At 38.6% G+C, this 20,000-nt stretch overlaps 2 protein-coding genes across 2 annotated transcripts in view; both read right to left on the reverse strand.

The window, feature by feature from the left end:
- LOC133997984 (pleckstrin homology domain-containing family G member 3-like) overlaps window positions 1–20,000 on the reverse strand; it is a 378,673-nt gene that overhangs the window by 343,495 nt on the left and 15,178 nt on the right. The window contains exons 14-15 of the mRNA XM_062437724.1: window positions 18,222–18,281; window positions 17,995–18,095 (exon numbers count right to left, since the gene is read on the reverse strand). Of these exons, the coding sequence (XP_062293708.1) occupies window positions 17,995–18,095; window positions 18,222–18,281 (161 nt within the window). The remainder of the gene's footprint in view (window positions 1–17,994; window positions 18,096–18,221; window positions 18,282–20,000) is intronic.
- Window positions 6,025–7,326, reverse strand: ccr6a (chemokine (C-C motif) receptor 6a). Its single transcript, XM_062437357.1, has one exon. The coding sequence runs from the start codon at window positions 7,324–7,326 to the stop codon at window positions 6,193–6,195; it is 1,134 nt and encodes a 377-aa protein (XP_062293341.1). The 3' UTR covers window positions 6,025–6,192.

Raw genomic sequence — 20,000 nt, forward strand, 5'->3', positions numbered from 1 at the left:
TTTTCTAGTTTTCTGTGACAGTGAACTCAACATGTTCGTGTTTGTAACTGTTGTTCAGATTAAAGTCAGACTGTGATTTACATTTTACACTTTTTATCACATTTTTACTCTAAATAATTAATTTAATGATCAAGAAAATAATGAACAAATTAAATGAGGATGAAAATAATGCAGCTGTTTAATATCAGAGACACAGAGAGCTCAGAGACTCACACAGTGCCTGTTAGTAGATCAACTGTGTGTGTGTGTGTGTGTGTGTGTGTGTGTGTGTGTGTGTGTGTGTGTGTGTGTGTGTGTGTGTGTGTGTGTGTTAAACAGAGCTTCAGTGTTTGAGTCTTAATGTGATTGAACCGTCGACTGTTTATGATCTGAAAGTAGCACAGTGAACAGAGACTCATTCATATTTCATCTGCAGTGACACACACACACACACACACACACACACACACACACACACACACGCACACACACACACACACACACACCCTGCAGGCTGACCTCCATATGTGAGCAGATTATTAATTAGTCACATACTTTCACTTTTTATTCACCAATTTTAAAGCTGCAGAGTTTCAGATCCACAATGATGATGATGATGATGATGATGAAGATGATGATGAAGACCATGTGATCCAATCAAAAGCTCCAGAACAGCTAAATGGACTGTGAGGTCCTCCTCTGGTGTCACTTCTCTTTTCATCGCAGCTCATCTTTGAAGCTTTAATTAACTTTCAGCAACTTTTTTTGTTTTCTTACTTTTCACACACATTGTTTTCCTGATATGATAAAATTTGAGCACATAAAAAAGAACATGAAGTTGTGATGTGGAGAAATTATCTTTGAGTTGCTTCTTCAATCTGCCTTCATGTTGTTTCTTTAAGGGTCAATGATGTTTGTTAGTGTCCATGTGGTTTAGTTTAAATTTAAAGGGTTAAAATGTAGAAAATAAACGTATGAATAACTTCACACATTCTTTTTTTGTGGACCCAGCATCAAATTTCTGCTTTTAATCCATTTAGAGAGAATATGTTAGAGGATTATGGCAAAAATGTCTAAGTGGTGTAACCATAAAAACTTTGTACCAAATAATTCAACTTGCTTAAAAACAGTAAATTGTCAATAAAACACCATATCAACTAGTTTGGCATGATCTTACATTATAACTTTATATTAAATAAAGCTAATGGAATACAATTGTTCTAAATATTACATTTACTCTGGTTACCATGGAGATCAGGAAACATTTACATGTTTTAACCTTCCTGTTGTCCTCGAGTCAAGGAAGGAAGGGAGGAAGAGGGAAGGAAAGGAGGAAGGAAGGAAAGGAGGGAGGAAGGAAGGAAGGGAGGAAGAAGGAAGGAAAAAGGAAGGGAGGAAGGAAGAAGGAAGGAAAGGAGGGAGGAAGGAAGAAAGGGAGGAAAAGAAAGAAGGAAGGGAGGAAGGAAGGAAGGAAGGAAGGTAGTTAGGAGGGAGGGATGAAAGAAGGACAGAGGAAAGAAGGAAGGGAGGGGGAGGAAAGAAAGAGAGAAGGAGGGATAGAGGGAGGGATGGAGGGAGGGAGGAAGGAAGGAAAGGAAAGAAGTAAGGGAGGAAGGAAGGACGGAGGAAAGAAGGAAAGAAAGAATGAAGGTAAGAGGGAGGGAGGGAGAAAGGTAAAGAGGAAGAGAGGAAGGAAGGGAAGAAGGACAGAGGAAAGAGGAAGGGAGGAAGGAAGGGGGAGGAAAGAAAGAGAGAAGGAGGGAGGAAAAAAGGAAGGGAGGAAGGAAGGAAAGGAAGGAAGGAAGGAAGGAAGGAAGGAGGGAAGGAAAGAAGGACAGAAGGAAGGAAAAAAGGGGGATGGAGGAAGGACAGGAGGAAAGAAGGAACAGTCAAGACAGGCGGGGTAAATTTGACCCGGGAGGACGACAGGAAGGTTAAATGAAGTCATTATTAGTATAAGTCCACTTAAATACACTGTAGGTGATAAAATATGTAATATGTATCATTCTTTTGTGGTTACACCATTTGACATTTTCAGGAGCATTCAGTCTTACTTTTGGTAAAAAATGGTGCAAATGTCATTTCAAATTATATAAAACCAACAAAAATACTAAATGTACATTTTAAATCTAGTTTAACTGATTTATGAATTCATCATCTTACCAACACTTATTATCACTGACCCACGTTCCTCTTGTTCATACTGACTAATAAAAGATGCCGTTTAAAACTAGTTTTTAAGATCTGTTTAAGGTCTTTTTCTGCATTCATCCATTTATAAAACAATTATTAAAACAATAAAACCTTAATTCCACATTGATCAGTTTTCTCTTATTGATCTTTTTTTAATATATTGATTATATTGAGCTGGGCGTAACTCGGACGTCCATGATGTCTTGCTGCTACAGAGCCGCTGAGTTCAGTCTGAATTTATCTATAAAACCAACAAAAATACTAAATGTACATTTTAACAAACCTGATGCTGCTTTTAAAACTAGTTTAACTGATTTATGAATTCATCATCTTACCAACACTTATTAATCACTGAGCCTTATTCAGGTTCTTCTACAGTATGAATGTTTGCTGCTTTATTCGTGCACTCATTTTAAAGTTACACATTAATGCAACGTCAGGATGTTTAGAATGAAACTCTGCAGAGACGTTGAAAAACTGTTTCCTTCCTCTGAGCTAACAAACTGCAGCAGGATGCTTCTGTTGCTCAACGCTCAACGACAGAAACTGTGCAATTAAAGATTTCAACTGAGTCTTAAAGCAACAGCTGTAATGATTCCTCCTGTTCATACTGACCATTAGAAGATCCCTTCATCATGTTTACTGTAATGATTCCTCCTGTTCATACTGACCATTAGAAGATCCCTTCATCATGTTTACTGTAATGATTCCTCCTGTTCATACTGACCATTAGAAGATCCTTCATCATGTTTACTGTAATGATTCCTCCTGTTCATACTGACCATTAGAAGATCCCTTCATCATGTTTACTGTAATGATTCCTCCTGTTCATACTGACCATTAGAAGATCCCTTCATCATGTTTACTGTAATGATTCCTCCTGTTCATACTGACCATTAGAAGATCCCTTCATCATGTTTACTGTAATGATTCCTCCTGTTCATACTGACCATCAGAAGATCCCTTCATCATGTTTACTGTAATGATTCCTCCTGTTCATACTGACCATTAGAAGATCCCTTCATCATGTTTACTGTAATGATTCCTCCTGTTCATACTGACCATTAGAAGATCCCTTCATCATGTTTACTGTAATGATTCCTCCTGTTCATACTGACCATTAGAAGATCCCTTCATCATGTTTACTGTAATGATTCCTCCTGTTCATACTGAAAGAAAAAGGAGAGTAAGGAGGAAGAAGAGAAGCAGGAGAAAAAAAGGAGGAAAAAGAGAAAGAAAGGACAAGAAGTAGGAGGAGGAAGACGAGGAAAGAAAGAAAGAAGAAAGAAGAGAAAGACACAAGAAGTAGGAGAGAAAGAAAGAAAGAAAGAAAAATAGAGGAAGAAGACAAAGAAAGAAAGAAATAAAGAAATAAAGAAAGAAAGAAAGAAAGAAAAAAAGAAAGAAAGAAAGAAAGAAAGGAGGAGAGTAAATCTTCATCTTCAGTGTTTTTAGTAGCAAAGTCTTTGTGTTACTATGGTTACACCACAGCTCAACAGGAAACACTAAGAGGGAATCTGATGCTAAAAACACTGTAAATGTGTCAGATATCATTGATAAACTAACTCAGACTGATGAAGCTCAATAGAAGCTGATCAGCTACTTTAATCAATAGTCAGTATGAACAGGAGGAACCTCTGCTGGTTTAAAATGTGAACTGAACTTTCACTAAAACTAAAGATTAAAACATTTAAGTCTCACTGATTAAATAAATACTATCGTCCTGCAGTCTTCAGACTCGTTCTGTCTTTATTTCACTTTCTGATAATAATTTTATATATTTTATGTTGTAAAGTGTCTCTGACTGAAGAAGTTGGCATTTTAAAGTAATTATATTAATCATTATTATTATTATTACTATTATTGTTATGGATAATTATTTAGGAAATGAAGATTTTGATAAGTTTGAAAGCTGCTGTTTTAAAGTAAAAGTATCAGCAAGACTTAAATAAAATAGCTTAAACTTAATATTAGTTTTTAATCTTTTGCTTTAAAACCGGCTTCATCTTTAAATTCAGCGGGAAGAGTTCAAACTAATATTTGGTCGGGATTATTGATCAGTTGATCAGAACCACAGAGTGAGACATCTTCCTTAAATCAATATCTTTGGCTCCAAGTAAAAACAGGTGTGTGGCGCCCTCTGGTGTTCAGTCACAGAATTACAGCAGTTTAACTTTTTTAACATTTTTAAACATTTATTCTTTTACATTTCAAATCCAAAAAGCAGTAAACCTGTTCATAATATTACATTCATGGTTTTAAACATATAAAACAATAAATCTAAAGAAGCAACAGCAAAATATTACAGAATAATCTTCAGAGACTTTATAATCAATACAAATCACATAATAATTACCTGATGCATGACTCATGATTTAATGTATAAATTAATAATGTAACATGACTTCTGCTGCTCACTGTTAATACAATGATTAAGTTATTATAACTTTATGTGATTTTGTGTTTTTTTCAGCTTCTGATAAAAATATAACTTCTTATTTCTGTCGTTTAATTTAGTTAAGCAACTTTAAAACTGAATATGTGAAAAATGACTGTTGTGTTTATTCTCATAGAAATAATAATAATAATAATAATAATAATAATAATAATAATGATATTTTATGTAATTTAGTCACATATCAATAAATGTATGAAATAACTGAATTAACATTTATTAACTATGATCAATTAAATGTAAATTAGTCACATAAAGTCAGGACATCGTGTTACATCCTGCATTACTTTGTGCATTAAATCATTGTGAGTCGTTCATTAGTTAAATATTAATTAGCTGTGATTATAAAGTCTTACTGAAGGTTCAAACATTAAAAAAAGAGCGGAGGCTCGCAGAGGATCTTACAGCCGAGGTCACACAGAGTTTAAATGTAACTTGAATCCAAAATCGATCGGCTGGTCTGAACTCATTCAGTAAAAACCTCTGAGGGGAAAAGTTCCAGTTTTTAATCCTGCAGATCGTCTGTGAGCCGAGTCACACGAGTTCATCTCAACTACAATACGTCTGCTGTCAAAACTCTAAAACTTATCAGGAAAAAAACCTTTTAGTAATATCTGAACTTCGTAGGCGGCACACGGACAAACATTTGATATGAATTCAACATCAGTCAGTTTTCTTTTGAACAGTTTTTTTATCACCTGACTCTGCAGCGTCTCAATGATGTTTTACTCTGTTTATATTCCACCACTGAGCTTTTTATGTGTTGTTTTAATATATCGTTAAACTTGGATGCAGACGACACTCAGCTGTCCGTCTGAAACTAACGACTCAACACTTCCTGATGATTTACTGTCAGGTTCAAAACTTTTATAAACTTGTTTACATTCTGTCGTCTTCGTGTCGTCCTCCCGGGTCAAATTGACCTCGTCTGTTTTGACTGTTCCTTCCTTCCTTCCTCCCTTCATTCTTTCCTTCCTCCATCCCCCTTTCTTCCTTCCTTCTGTCCTTCCTTCCTCCCTTCCTCCTTCTCTCTTTCTTTCCTCCCCCCTACCTACCTTCCTTCCTTCCTCTTTTCCTTTCTCCCTCCGTCCTTCCTTCCTCTTTTCCTTTCTCCCTCCCTCCGTCCTTCCTTCCTTCCTTCCTCTTTTCCTTCCTCCTTCTCTCTTTCTTTCCTTCCTTCCATCTTTCCTCTGTCCTTCTTTCCTCCTTTCCTCTTTTCCTTTCTCTCTCCCTTCCTTCCTCCTTTCCTTCTGTCTTCCTCCCTCCCTTCCTTCCTTGACTCGAGGACAACAGGAGGGTTAAAAACTTTTGTTGATGTTATTTAAAAACATCTTTCTCTACGTACAATAAAAAAAAGATTTAAAAAAAAAAGAAATATGAACATGGTGCAGCAGATGTTTTGTCTAATTTTTAACCTTTTCGATGCTGCTGAGGGTCCTGACCTTATTACACAGTGACGTACAGACTGGAGTCTCAGGATCAGCTCTGAGCTAGTTTGGGTGTGTTGGAGTTAAGTTTAAAAGTCGAATGATTCTTTGGTCCACAGATGGATCCTCCGGGCATCCTCACATGGTGAAAGACGAGCCTTTCTCACTGGATCCGTCCACCGAGCGGCGTGAGGACATGTACATGTCAGAAGTGACTCTGGAGAAGCGGCGCGGAGCGATGTACTTCTTACCCAGACACCACAGGTCCTGGACGATCCTCCTGAAGTGGTTCCTGAACTTCACCCCGATGAAGGCGTACAGCACCGGGTTCAGGCAGCAGTGCAGGTAGGCGATGGTCTGCGTCACCGTGTTGGCCACCTGCACGGCGTCCGCCGCTTCACACGACTGCTCCTTGAACATGTTGGCGGTGTCGTAGAGTAGCGCTACGTTGTAGGGCAGGTGGCAGACGATGAACACCGCCACCACGACCAGCACCACCCGCACCGCTTTGTGCCGCTGGAAGTTTCTGGCTTTCAGCAGGGTGCCGATGATGCAGCTGTAGCAGAAGATCATGATGAGCAGTGGCAGGAAGAAGCCTATGGCCAGCTGGATGCTGGGGACGACCATCTTCATCGTCCAGGCCGTTTCTCTGTCCTCGAACCGGAACTCGCAGACATACTCAACATGGTGAGTAATATTCAGGTCTGTCTCGTTTATGTATTTGTTAATGGTGTGCGACGGCGTGTACCAGTGGTAGTAGTAGAAGCTGGGAAAGGACAGCAGCAGAGCAAAGGTCCAGACGATGGTGCAGATGACGCGGCTGTAGGGCAGCGAGCGCAGCCGGAAGCTGCGTCGAGCCTGGACGATGGCGATGTAGCGGTCGGTGCTGATGCAGGCGAGCAGCAGCATGCCGCTGTACAGATTCACACTGTAGCTGCCGCGCAGCAGCTTGCAGGCCGCCGGCCCCATCGACCACGACGTCAGCTCGTTGTAGACGATGAGAGGCAGCGCCACTACGAACAGCAGGTCGGCGATGGCGACGTTGAGCAGGTACACATCGGTCATGGACTTGGCCCTCTTGTAGCAGGCGTAGGTGACGATCACCAGGCTGTTACCTACGAAGCCCAGGATGCAGATGATGGAGTGGACATATGGGCCGATCACCTTCTGCAAACTTTGGTTATTCTGGTTAGAACAAGGTCCAGGTATGTCAGTGCTGTTATCGTAATTGTAGTAGTCGTAAAGGTCAGTTTCCTGGTCTGTCGAATTCATCTTCCTCTGCTTCTACTGTGAACACAGGACAGACAGAAGGTTTCTGGAGTCAGTTTACTGTGAATGTTGCTACGAAACGCAGCAGCTCTGAAGCAAAGACCAAAGCAGTGATGTTTTAGGAAGAACCGAGACTGGAGAGGTTCTGGGTTTCAGTCCTGACTCTGATAAACTGGCAGCAGCTTTTAAAGAGAGTAAAAAACATCATGTGTCTCTGAATGTTTCCTCAATATGTTCATTTATTAAGTCGTTTTCAAGTATTTTATACTGAAACATTTCTCTTCTTGTAAAACTTCAGACTGTGCTTTGAACCCGAAGTTGATGCTGTGTGTATAAAAGCACATCAGCGTAACTTTAACCCACTTTTATAGCAAGCTTCACAGTTTTAATGTCGACACCACTTTTATGAAACTGTTTTATTGAATCTGTTCTTGCGTTCTCTTTTATCTGCTGGTACGGGTCACTTTCTGTTAAACACAATCATCTCCTGCAGGATCGGTCCAATAAATAATAAATCGATACCAAATAATATCTAAACGTCTCCCGTCAATCGATCCTTTTTGCACTTTGTGACTATCGCTTACACTTACTCACAGCCAATCCACAGTAGTGTGCATGGATTCATAAATATCAATAATATGAAGAGTTTCAAAATGCGTTGGTGCAAAAATCAAATAATGTAAATGTGGAGGAGTTAATGCTGGTTTCAGTTTAAAGGTGTTGGTTTAGTTCTGGTATCATAGTGTTTTAATCGATGCTGAGTCGTAATTGAGATGTTTTCTCTCCATGAATAAAGATAAACAGAAAGATTCATGCTTGCATCACTTCAAATAAAGATTAAACAAACAGAGCTTCAGGTTTTCTGTTTTTATGAGTTACAATTCAGTTCAGACTGTATGTGTTTATGTTGAGCAGCTGCTGTTAACAGCAGGACATTTTATTATTTGAAATATAAAAGTCATAAATGGTTAAAGATGTGAACTCAGAACAGAAATGTGTGTTTCTCACTTTGACTTTCTCTCAGTTTCATTCAGTCTGATGCCAAATGATCAAATGATTAAATGATTCCCCGTTCATATTTAAATTATATGAAAGTGGCACAGATGTTGCTGTGTTTGGTAAATCGTGTGATGGGAGGTTTTTTTTAAAATTTGTTCCAGATTGTGGTCAATTGATGTTGATGTAGTGTTTCTGCTCAGGTGTGAAAGCAGAGAGGAAGTTTGCAGAGAATCAGGTCAGTTCAGCTGAAACGTAGAGTGACCCAGTTTATGTATGATCTGCGGTTTCTGCTCTTTCTGGTCGATCAGACACAAGACAGACTGTTCTCAGATGAAACTTCACTCCTCCATCATTCATCGAGTCACAGCCAGAAAACTACTGAAGATTTCCATGTTGTGTTTGATATCAGAAGCTTTTTATTGAATTTAAATAAAGTTCATCAGACATGAGCTGACGTAGTTCCTACATCTGAGAACTCATCAGACAAAGATTCACTGATTGATGAATCTGACAGTGGTGACATTATTACATTATTATTAATATGTAAATATATATAAATGCCAAAGTCTAATTAGTGTCTCTACAGTCTCTCATATAGATAGATAGATAGATAGATAGATAGATAGATAGATAGATAGATAGATAGATAGATAGATAGATAGATAGATAGATAGATAGATAGATAGATAGATAGATAGATAGAAAGTCTTTATTGTCCCCGAGGGGCAATTTGATTTGCAACAGCAGTCGACGACCAAATTCACACCATAAAAAAACCCCCAAAAAACAAACAAAGTACAATACATAGAAACATAAATATAGATAAATAATAAATGTCATCAGGTGAGTTATCATGACCATGGATGCAGAGTACAGGAACACCAGCCTAAAGCTTATTTAGAAACCCTACAGCAGACGGAACAAATGATCTGATGTATGTTTGATTTGGTCTCTTAGAAAAGGTAAACCTCAACATAGAGAGACTGATGTGGGTCTGCCAAGATGACCTTTGCCCTCTGAATGGCTCTTGCTTGATAAACACTGTCAAGCTGCTGCAAGCTAGTGCCAGTGATGTTTTGGCAAAGTTTAACGATACTTCCCAGCCGATTTTTATTAAAGTTAAAAATTAACTCAATAAAGTTAAAATCGACTCAATAAAAGATGAATAAAACATTTGTCGACATTAAAATCCCTCAGCTTCCTTAAGAAGAACAGTCTCTGATTGGCTTTTTTTGCAGATATAGTCACTGTTGGCCTCAAAAGCCAGTTTATCATCCAAGATCGTGCCCAAGTACTTATACTGGCTTACAATCTCCACAGCTGTACCATTAATGAAAGGGGGTTTTGGGGCAGGTGGGTTCCTCCGAAAATCGATCAGCATTTCTTTAGTTTTACTGACGTTTTGTTGTTGTTGTTTATTGAGTTTATAAAACATATCAACGTATTTTCAAACGAGATATAAGACGATACGTTATCTTCTTTTATGCAGATTACACCGTCAGTGCTGCTCATGTGGGAATGTTGGGTCTCTTTAAATGAAACCTGAAGAGTTCGGTTTAGACCTGCTCTATGTATTAACCCCTCACATTCTGTTCAGGGTCAAATTTGACCCATTTTTACATTTAAGAGCTTTAGAAACATTGTATAGTCATTTCCTCTAAGTGGACTTTTCCTAATGTGAGCCTGAATATACAAAAATGGAAATAAAATCATTTTTTAAATTTTTGTGTAGCTGATTCACATTTTCGTGAATGAAAATGTCCAAATTTGATGTTTTTAATTCAAACATCATTCATACATGTTGCTGTGTTGTTTATATTCTTTAAAATGTTCTCCTGGATCATTAAATAGTTATTTTAAATGTCTTTTGTCACCATAAATAAATAGAATACACTCTTCATTAATGACTGATGGAGAATTGATCAATGTGAATTGGTGTAGAGACTAATTATGAGTCAGATTATGAACAGTATGTAAAGGGTTAAATGAAGTCATTATTAGTATAAGTCCACTTAAATACACTGTAGGTGATAAAATATGTAATATGTATCATTCTTTTGTGGTTACACCATTTGACATTTTCAGGAGCATTCAGTCTTACTTTTGGTAAAAAATGGTGCAAATGTCATTTCAAATGATATAAAACCAACAAAAATACTAAATGTACATTTTAACAAACCTGATGCTGCTTTTAAAACTAGTTTTTAAGATCTGTTTAAGGTCTTTTTCTGTATTCATCCATTTATAAAACAATTATTAAAACAATAAAACCTTAATTCCACATTGATCCAGTTTTCCCTTATTGATCTTTTTTTATTAATTATATTGAACTGGGCGTAACTCGGACGTCCATGATGTCTTGTTGCTACGGACCTCCATGATGTCTTGCTGCGGAACCGCTGATTTCAGTCTGAATTTATCTATAAAACCAACAAAAATACCAAATGTACATTTTAACAAACCTGATGCTGCTTTTAAAACTAATTTAACTGATTTATGAATTCATCATCTTACCAACACTTATTAGTTACTGAGCCTTTTATATATATATATATATATATATATATATATATATATATATATATATAGTTCCTCAAACCCTTCGTGTTCCTGCTCGTTACTTCTGCTGCTCAGTTTGTCCTCTGCGACTTCCCGTATTTCAAATGTCAGCTGAGATAAATCGAACTCGTCAGTTTTCTTCTCGTCGTCTCAACTTCACGTTTTCTATTTTTAAGAGTCTGAACTTTAATCTGAAGTCTGTTTCCTGTTTGATGTGAGCAGAGAAACGTCCTGCAGGTGGCGCTACAGCAAGCAGCTCAGACCTGATCATATGACTCACCTGCTGACTCACCTGCGAGTTACGTGATCAGCTGATTGTTCGTCTCACAGGTAAAACTAGCTTTGTTTATTTAAAGACTTCCTCAATGATAGAAACTTCCTGATAGCACTGAGCTCATTTGAAATGTTTACTGTCAGTATTTAAAAACTCAAACTTCCTCTTTACTTTAATTCCTGCCAGAAAAAACTCTCATTTAGGCTTGAAGCTATTTTAAATATTAAATAAATAAATAAATGTGTTACGAATCAAGTTTTATCATCAAACTGCACGTAAAGAACAAAAGTGTCAATTTTTTTTCATTGTTATTATTAATAATAAACATTTAATAGAAATAAAAACAGTTGTGTAAAATGTAAAAGTACAGAAATATATAATATAAAAAATATAAAAAATTCAGTAAATGTTCTTTTAAATATGATAATAATATTATTATAATACTACTCATAATAATAATAATAATAATAATAATAATAATAATAATATGTTTTTATTATTTATTACAGTTTCTGCAGCAGCTGACATTTGTTCACTTTTAATTTTTATTGTGATATTTATTTACTTTTATTATTATTATCATTATTACATGTGTTTTGGTTTTATGATTTAATTTATTTTATATGGAATTATAATAAAAAACTTCAACATGATATTTATTCTTTTTATTTGATCTCATTTTATTCAGATTTTTGAATTTTTATTATTTTATTCCTGCCGTATGAAACACAAAATGCTTTATAAATATTATTATTATTATTTAATGACTGTTAGCTTATTATTATTATTACAGCACCTCGATAATAAAGAAATCAGAGTTCTGACTGCAGACGAACATTAACTTAAATATTTGACCCGCAGATAAAAACTGATCCTGAAACAGAAACACAGGTTTACTCTCGGCGGCGGCTCAGATGTTATCTAACAGTCACGTACGAACACGTTTCATAATCTGCTGCTTCTGCTTCTCATCACATCACTAAACCAAAACATTTCTTTTTTAACACCTTTAAAAATATAAAAAGAAGTGAAACTTGCTTTTTTTCCTTCTTCCCTACAGAAACGTGAGAACTACAGAGTGACTACGCAGCTTCATAACTCATCACAGTCTCTCATGCATGAAACGTGTTAATCTCTTATATTATTGAACTTTGTATCATATTCATATTTATTTATTTATCTTTGCACGAACTTCCTCATTTATGCTGATTTATGCTGTTTGATGTTCTGTTGGTGTGTAAAGTGTCTCTGAGTGATTTAAAAGGCGGCTTTAATTAAAATGCATTATTATTATTAATATTATTATTATTATTAATAATAAAGTGAGCTATAGTTGATGCATCATTACTAATTCACTCAGTATGAACATCACTACTAATTCCTCTGTTATGTAATCAGCATGAGTCCAAAAGAGAAGAAGGAAGCTGATTTATTAAACTTCACATTTACGCACCGATTTTTAAAAAAACCTTAAAAATCTCCCTGAAAGTCAAGTAAAGGCTTTTTATTCACTTCTTTATCTGCAAACTGCTGTTTTTAAGCCACTAAAGACACATTTGGTTCATCGGATTAGTGAAGAACCAACTTTAACTGTTTCTCTGAAATTAATTTGACTAACTTTAATTAATGATTGAATTTAACAAGCAGCAGCAGAGACACACACACACAGACACCACACACACACACACACACACACACAAACACACACACACACACACACACACACACACAGACACACACAGACACACACACACAGACACACACACACACACACACACACACACACACAGACACACACACACAGACACACACACACCACACACACACACACAGGTAACGACAGACTGAGAAAAACAACAAAAAAGAAGCAAAAGAAAAGAAGAAAAGGTTAAATAATAAAAATGTGAACTTACAGATGTGAAGTTTGAACCTGCAGCTGCTTCCTGTCGTCGTCGTTCAGATGGCAGACGGCCAAAGAGACGCTGAGCACTCAGAGTAAAGAGGGAAGTGTGTTTGTGTGTGTGTAAACCTCAAACTCTCTCTGTCTCTCTCTATCTGTGTCTCTCTCTCTGTGTCTCTCTCTCTCTCCGTGTCTCTCTCTCTCTTTGTGTCTCTCTCTCTCTCTCCCGTGTCTCTCTCTGTGTCTCTCTCTCTGTGTCTCTCTCTCTGTGTCTCTCTCTCTCTCTCTGTCTCTCTCTCTCTCCGTGTCTCTCTCTCTCTTTGTGTCTCTCTCTCTCTCTCTCTCTCTCTGTGTCTCTCTCTCTCTCTCTCTGTCTTCTCTCTCTCTCTCTCTGTCTCTCTCTGTGTCTCTCTCTCTCTCTCTCTGTCTCTCTCCGTCTCTCTCTCTGTCTCTCTCTGTGTTTCTCTCTGTGTCTCTCTCTCTCTGTCTCTCTCTCTCTGTGTGTCTCTCTCTCTCTCTGTCTCTCTCTCTCTGTGTCTCTGTCTCTCTCTCTCTCTGTGTCTCTGTCCTCTCTCTCTCTGTCTCTCTCTGTGTCTCTCTCTCTCTCCGTGTCTCTCTCTCTGTGTCTCTCTCCGTCTCTCTCTCTGTGTCTCTGTCTCTCTCTCTCTGTCTCTCTCTGTGTCTCTCTCTCTCTCTGTCTCTCTCTCTCTGTGTCTCTCTCTCTCTCTCTCTCTCCTGTGTGTCTCTGTCTCTAAATAGCTCATAGTTAGTTTCATGATGTTTGTTTGCAGAAATTGTGTCAGTCTTAAATAAATAAAATGAATCTTTTTATTCAAACATAAACAGGCATAAATCTTCTTATTGGCACATTAAGATTAACATTTAGCAGAATACCCCAAAACTATATTTTTAATATAAACATTATAAACTAAACTAATGATCCTGTTTTTCTCTCATTTACTATGAACCACAGATCACATTCTGCTTTTACTGATCATTAAATATAAAGATGTTTCTGTTACCAGCAGCTCGTCTTCCTGACTGTAAATGTCACTCTCAGATCACATGACTGCTTTCAAACAATCATTTACTGAATCCACATAAAAGACTCTGATGATGCTATAAACATAAAGATCACTGCAGATAAAAGCTCACAAACATTTTAGACTTTCGGTCTCCAAACAACACAGCAGAGCATCACGTCACCAAGTCTACTCACTTTCTGTACAGCTTCCTGTTTTTGTGTTCAGTCCTTCAAACAGTCACTTCTTAAAAGCATCAGACATCTGAGGGGGGGGGGGGGGGTTCCCAATAAACTGGACAATGTACATGATCAATGAAGTCTGATTATCATTCGACTGGCTTCATGCAAGTGATGTAACTCTGTCTTGTGTTGTCTACCAGTGTGTCTCTGTGTAGTTGTAATTGTGTATATTGCTATGCAACCATGGGGACTAAATAAATAAAGTCTATCTTACCTTATCAGTATGCACTGTAAATAGACTGTACTTATATAGAGCTTTCTAGCCGTTAGACATCTCAAAGCTTTTAGACAAGTCACTACAAGTCTCATTCACACACTGATGACAGGAACTTGCTCATCAGGAGGAAGATCAGTGTGGTCGATGAAGATGAACACCATAAACCACTAAGACCATTAACCCCCCCCAATGGAGAAGGAAGCTGGAGGCAACACAGAGAGAAGTTAGTCAACTCTCAGAGCAGCAGAACGATGTGAGGAAGAAAGAGAACGTAAGTATCTTGCCCAAAGAGGATGTGTCTTCCTCTGGAGGAGCCGGGAATCAAACCACCAATCTTTCAATTGGTGGATGACCGCTCTACTTCCTGAGTCACATCAGCCCCCAAATATACATATATGTGTGTGTGTGTGTGTGTGTGTGTGTGTGTGTGGGGTGGGGGGGGGGGGGGGGGGGGGGGGGGGGGTATGTAGGACAACCTGATGAGAACTGGGCTACTGGTGGAGCAGGGCATGAATGCTACTCTACCAGTTAACCCAGTCAGAGAGGTCACATCTATACTTTCCACCTTTCATCTAACAAACATCTACTGGCTCAGTGTTGTATCATCCACAAACCGAAGCTGCTATCACAACTAGAGACTGATGAGGAACAACGGGGGTAACATCATCACCCCCACACTCTGAGGTTGGGTACCAAGCCCCAAAAAGTAACAACAACACAGAGACCGTTAACACAAGGAGCTGAGACTGAGAATCATGACTAAGCTGGATACTGAGCACCTCCGTAGACAGTTACCACGCCTTAGATCAGATCTACTATCACTATGACTGCTACCATAACTGAGACCAATCAGCTGATATACAGCATATATGCAAGATAAACCCTAACCCCAACCCATTACTCCCCATGGAGAAGGAGGCTTCTTCTTCTTCTGCCATCAAGTGAAGCATAAACCAAGGTGAAGCACTATCAACCATCATACGACCATCAGCCCCCTCCTCTGCATGGACGACATCAAGCAGGAATGAGCCAGACATGGACTCACTGACCCCTTTCACACCAAAGGAGTTCCAGTGCTGGTTCTGGTCCAGTGCTTAATTTGGAACCGGTTTTCCTGTTTACACCATAGACTGTATATAAGAAATGGACTTAACATCCGTGACGTCACCCATTGGTTTGTGGACTGCTGCTCGGAGGCCAATAGTATCGGATCTGAGCAGCGCCATCTTGAAAATTTCAGGTGCATGCTGGGAAAAATAAAAACATGGATTCTACTTATATGGGCATCAGGAGGAGCAAGAGGCCAAAAAATAAAAACAACCTGTTTCTGGATACAAATCATTTTATTTTCTGTTTTTAAATTTTAAACTTTACACGCTTAAATAATGCTGAACGCAGAGAGGTGCATGCTGGGAGCTTCAGGACCAGAGAGGTGCATGATGGGAGCTTCAGGACCAGAGAGGTGCATGATGGGAGCTTCAGGACCAGAGAGGTGCATGCTGGGAGCTTCAGGACACTTCCTCCATGTAGTCGGCGTGACTTTGACTCAGCTGAGAGACGCTCAGGTCCTGAGTCGAATCGTCAAACTGCAGAAAGACAAACGTCAGCTCATTAAAAGCAGAATATAAACATAAACACATTTTATTGTGCAGTGATCTCTGGTTATCAAACACGTGAAACGGAGGTTTGTTATCTTCACCTTGTCGCTGTGATCGGGTCCTTCGATGGAAACTTCCTCGATCTCCTCGCCGATGCTCAGCTCGCTCCTCGACAGGTCGGAGCGATGACTGCAACAAACAAGAGTTATTATCACAACACTTTGACTTTATTTCTCTACAATGATCATGTTTGATTGTTAAGTGATGAACTATTAATAGATGTCTTCAAAATGAACATATGTGCATTTTGAAGACATCTATTAATAGTCAGTATGAACAGAAGGAATAAGGCTCAGTAACTAATAAGTGTTGGTAAGATGATGAATTCATAAATCAGTTAAACTAGATTTAAAAGCAGCATCAGGTTTGTTAAAATGTACATTTAGTATTTTTGTTGGTTTTATATCATTTGAAATGACATTTTCACCATTTTTTTACCAAAAGTAAGACTGAATGCTCCTGAAAATGTCAAATGGTGTAACCAGGCGGGGAGTTCCGGTCCTTCTCTCTCAACTTCTCACTTGATTTCTAACCTCAGTAAACGTTTTCAAAATGTGTTTATGGTCTCAATCGCTAGTTTAAAGCCTTCTTCAATGCAGTATGATGTTCATTTGGGACATTTTGGCCTCCCTGATTTTATATGTGACGATAAAGCAGGGTATGCATTAGGGCGTGGCTACGTGGTGATTGACAGGTTGATTGGTTCACAGGTTCAGGAGGGCGCCTCATGCTCCTCCTGATTCCCATATAAGTAGAATCCCTGTTTTTATTTTTCCCAGCATGCACCTGAAATGTTCAAGATGGCGCTGCTCAGATCCGAAACTATTGGCCTCCGAGCAGCAGTCCACAAACCAATGGGTGACGTCACCCATTACATATTTTATCACCTACAGTGTATTTAAGGGCGCACTCACACTAGGGCCAGTTGTTCCGTACCGTGCTGAAGCACGGATGTCCCCCCTCCCCTGTCCCCCGCTGGCCCGCACTCACATTACCTCAGAGACCCAAGTGTACTCAAGCGTTGCAGAATACATCCGACACCTTGCGCAAAACATACAGACAGTTTACTCTCATAAAACATGCACAGGTGTGTGTTGGCGTGCTGTGCGCCGGTAAAACACAACACAGCCGATCAGTTAACACAACGCACTATGATTAAAAAGTGCAAGCTTGTTCTTCTGAGTCATGCCTGTGTAGTATGCAGTACTACATACTGGTGTAAAAAAGGTAAAATAAAATTTGGTAAAGTTTTTATGGTTACACCACTTAGACATTTTTGCCATAATCCTCTAATATATTCTCTCTAAATGGATTAAAAGCAGAAATTTGATGCTGGGTCCACAAAAAAAGAATGTGTGCAAGTTATTCATACGTTTATTCTCACATTTTAACCCTTTAAATTTAAATAAACCACATGGACACTAACCGTATAATACCTGCTTCCTGTGATGATGAAGAACAAACAGTTAAAGTCTCACCTGTTGAAGTCGTCGTCATATTCAACGTCATCGTCTGTGAGAACAAACATTTAAAGATTTAAAGATTTAATCTGTGAAACATTCGCAGGTTCAGACTGAAGCTGACGGTTTGCTTCGTACCTAAATGCAGAGATCCAGTTTTCTCGTTCAGCGTCTTCGAGTCTTTGAATCCTTTTTCTCGTGAGTTCGATGCTGCAGAGAGAAAACCGCTCTGACATCAGCACCAAATAAAATCAACATTAATATAAAGAAACATTATTAAACTGACCGTTTCTGCTCAGATCTGATGTGCTGATGCTTCCTCCTCCTCTTCCTCCTGCACCTCCTGCTCCTCTTCCTCCTCCTTCACTTCCTCCTCCTCCTCCTCGCCCCTCAGACAGGGATCCTGCTGGACTCTCTCTGGCTCCGGACGTTTCCATCTTCCTGAGATACAAACACAAACATTCAGCCGAGGACGAACATTTAGTTTGGTTCATTGAGCTTCTGAATATTAATCAATAATCAATAATCACTAATCAGTCAATCCTCACAGACACACCTGCAGCTCACCTGAGCTCAGAGCTGTGACTCTGTTCAGAAAGATCATCATCATCAGCCAGAGCAGACAGACTGAGGAAGAGGAGGAAGTGAAGGAGGAAGAGAAGGAGGAAGAGGAGGAAGAGGAGGAAGTGAAGGATGTGAAGGAAGAAGAGGAGGAGGAGGAAGTGAAGGAGGAGGAGGAAGAGGAAGAAGAGGAGGAAGAGGAGGAGGAGAGGGAGGAGGAAGTGAAGGAGGTGAAGGAGGAAGAGAAGGAGGAAGTGAAGGAGGAAGAAAGGCACAAGAGAGAAAAACAGAGAAGTCAAAGTTTGACTCAGGTTTGTTTCTAAACTTTAAAACTTAAAGGTCCACACTGAGAACTATGACTGTAAATATATAAATATATAAATATAACTATATATAACTGACATTTACAGTAAAACTTCCAAACCTGCAAATATCATCTTAATTATGACTTTATTTATTATAAAGCAGCTTTGCTCTCAGCAGGTTCAGACGCTTTGATTGAGCTGTGATGTTTTTATTTTTATTTCAGAATTTAATCAAAAATATTGAAAATCTGTTTTTTGTGACTTTTAAAGAGTTGAGTGTGAGCAGATCTGAGCGCTCTGATTGGACGGAGAGGAGACTCACTCGTTGAGACTTTTGCCTCGTTTCATGGAGGAGACGACCGACGCGCTGAGACTGTCCTCCCTCAGAGGGACGAAGAGGAGGAGGGGAGGAGGAGGCGCGGAGGAGGAAGACAGGAGGAAGACAGGAGGAGGACAGGAGGAGGACAGGAGGAGGACAGGAGGAGGAGGAGAGGAGGAGGACAGGAAGAGACAAAAAGACACAGAGACACAAAACAACTAGGTGACTTCCTGTCAGCTGGACAGACGAGAAGAGGAGGAGACGAGGAATAAAATGAGGAGACGAGGAAGAAGAGGAGGAGACGAGGAAAAAAAGGAGGAGCAGTAGAGGAGGAGATCGCAGAGCAAAAAACAAACAGTGATGATTTCTTTCTTTCTTTCTTTCTTTCTTTCTTTCATTCTTTCTTTCTAGGAGGATAAAATATGTAATATCTATCATTCTTTTGTGGTTACACCATTTAACATTTTCAGGAGCATTTTCTTACTTTTGGTAAAAAATGGTGCAAATGTCATTTCAAATGATATAAAACCAACAAAAATACTAAATGTACATTTTAAATCTAGTTTAACTGATTTATGAATTCATCATCTTACCAACACTTATTAGTTACTGACCCACGTTCCTCTTGTTCATACTGACTATTAAAAGATGCCGTTTAAAACTAATTTTTAAGATCTGTTTAAGGTCTTTTTCTGCATTCATTCATTTATAAAACAATTATTAAAACAATAAAACCTTAATTCCACATTGATCCAGTTTTCTCTTATTGATCTTTTTTTAATATATTGATTATATTGAACTGGGCGTAACTCGGACATCCATGATGTCTTGCTGCGGAGCCGCTGAGTTCAGTCTGAATTTATCTCCCATAAAACCAACAAAAATACTAAATATACATTTTAACAAACCTGATGCTACTTTTAAAACCAGTCTGAACGTATTTATTCTGCTCATCCTGATCTCTCCTCTATCTCTGAACACAGATACAAACATTACAAACACTGATTGTTGAGTCAAAACGAGTCTCAACACGAAGCAGGAAACTCAGAATATGAGATAATTTTTGTTCTGCTTGTTCAGATTGAAGACATGAGGGGGGGGGGGGGGTTAAAGATGGAGGAGGAGAAAAGAAAAGAAAAGAATGACAGAACAGGAAGGACG

This window comes from Scomber scombrus, chromosome 17 (assembly GCF_963691925.1).
Source record: "Scomber scombrus chromosome 17, fScoSco1.1, whole genome shotgun sequence".
Classification (NCBI taxonomy): Eukaryota; Metazoa; Chordata; class Actinopteri; order Scombriformes; family Scombridae; genus Scomber; species Scomber scombrus.

Bases quoted from the DNA above. Each gene is read 5' to 3' on its own strand.
- ccr6a (XM_062437357.1), bottom strand. From the start codon at position 7,326: ATGAATTCGACAGACCAGGAAACTGACCTTTACGACTACTACAATTAC.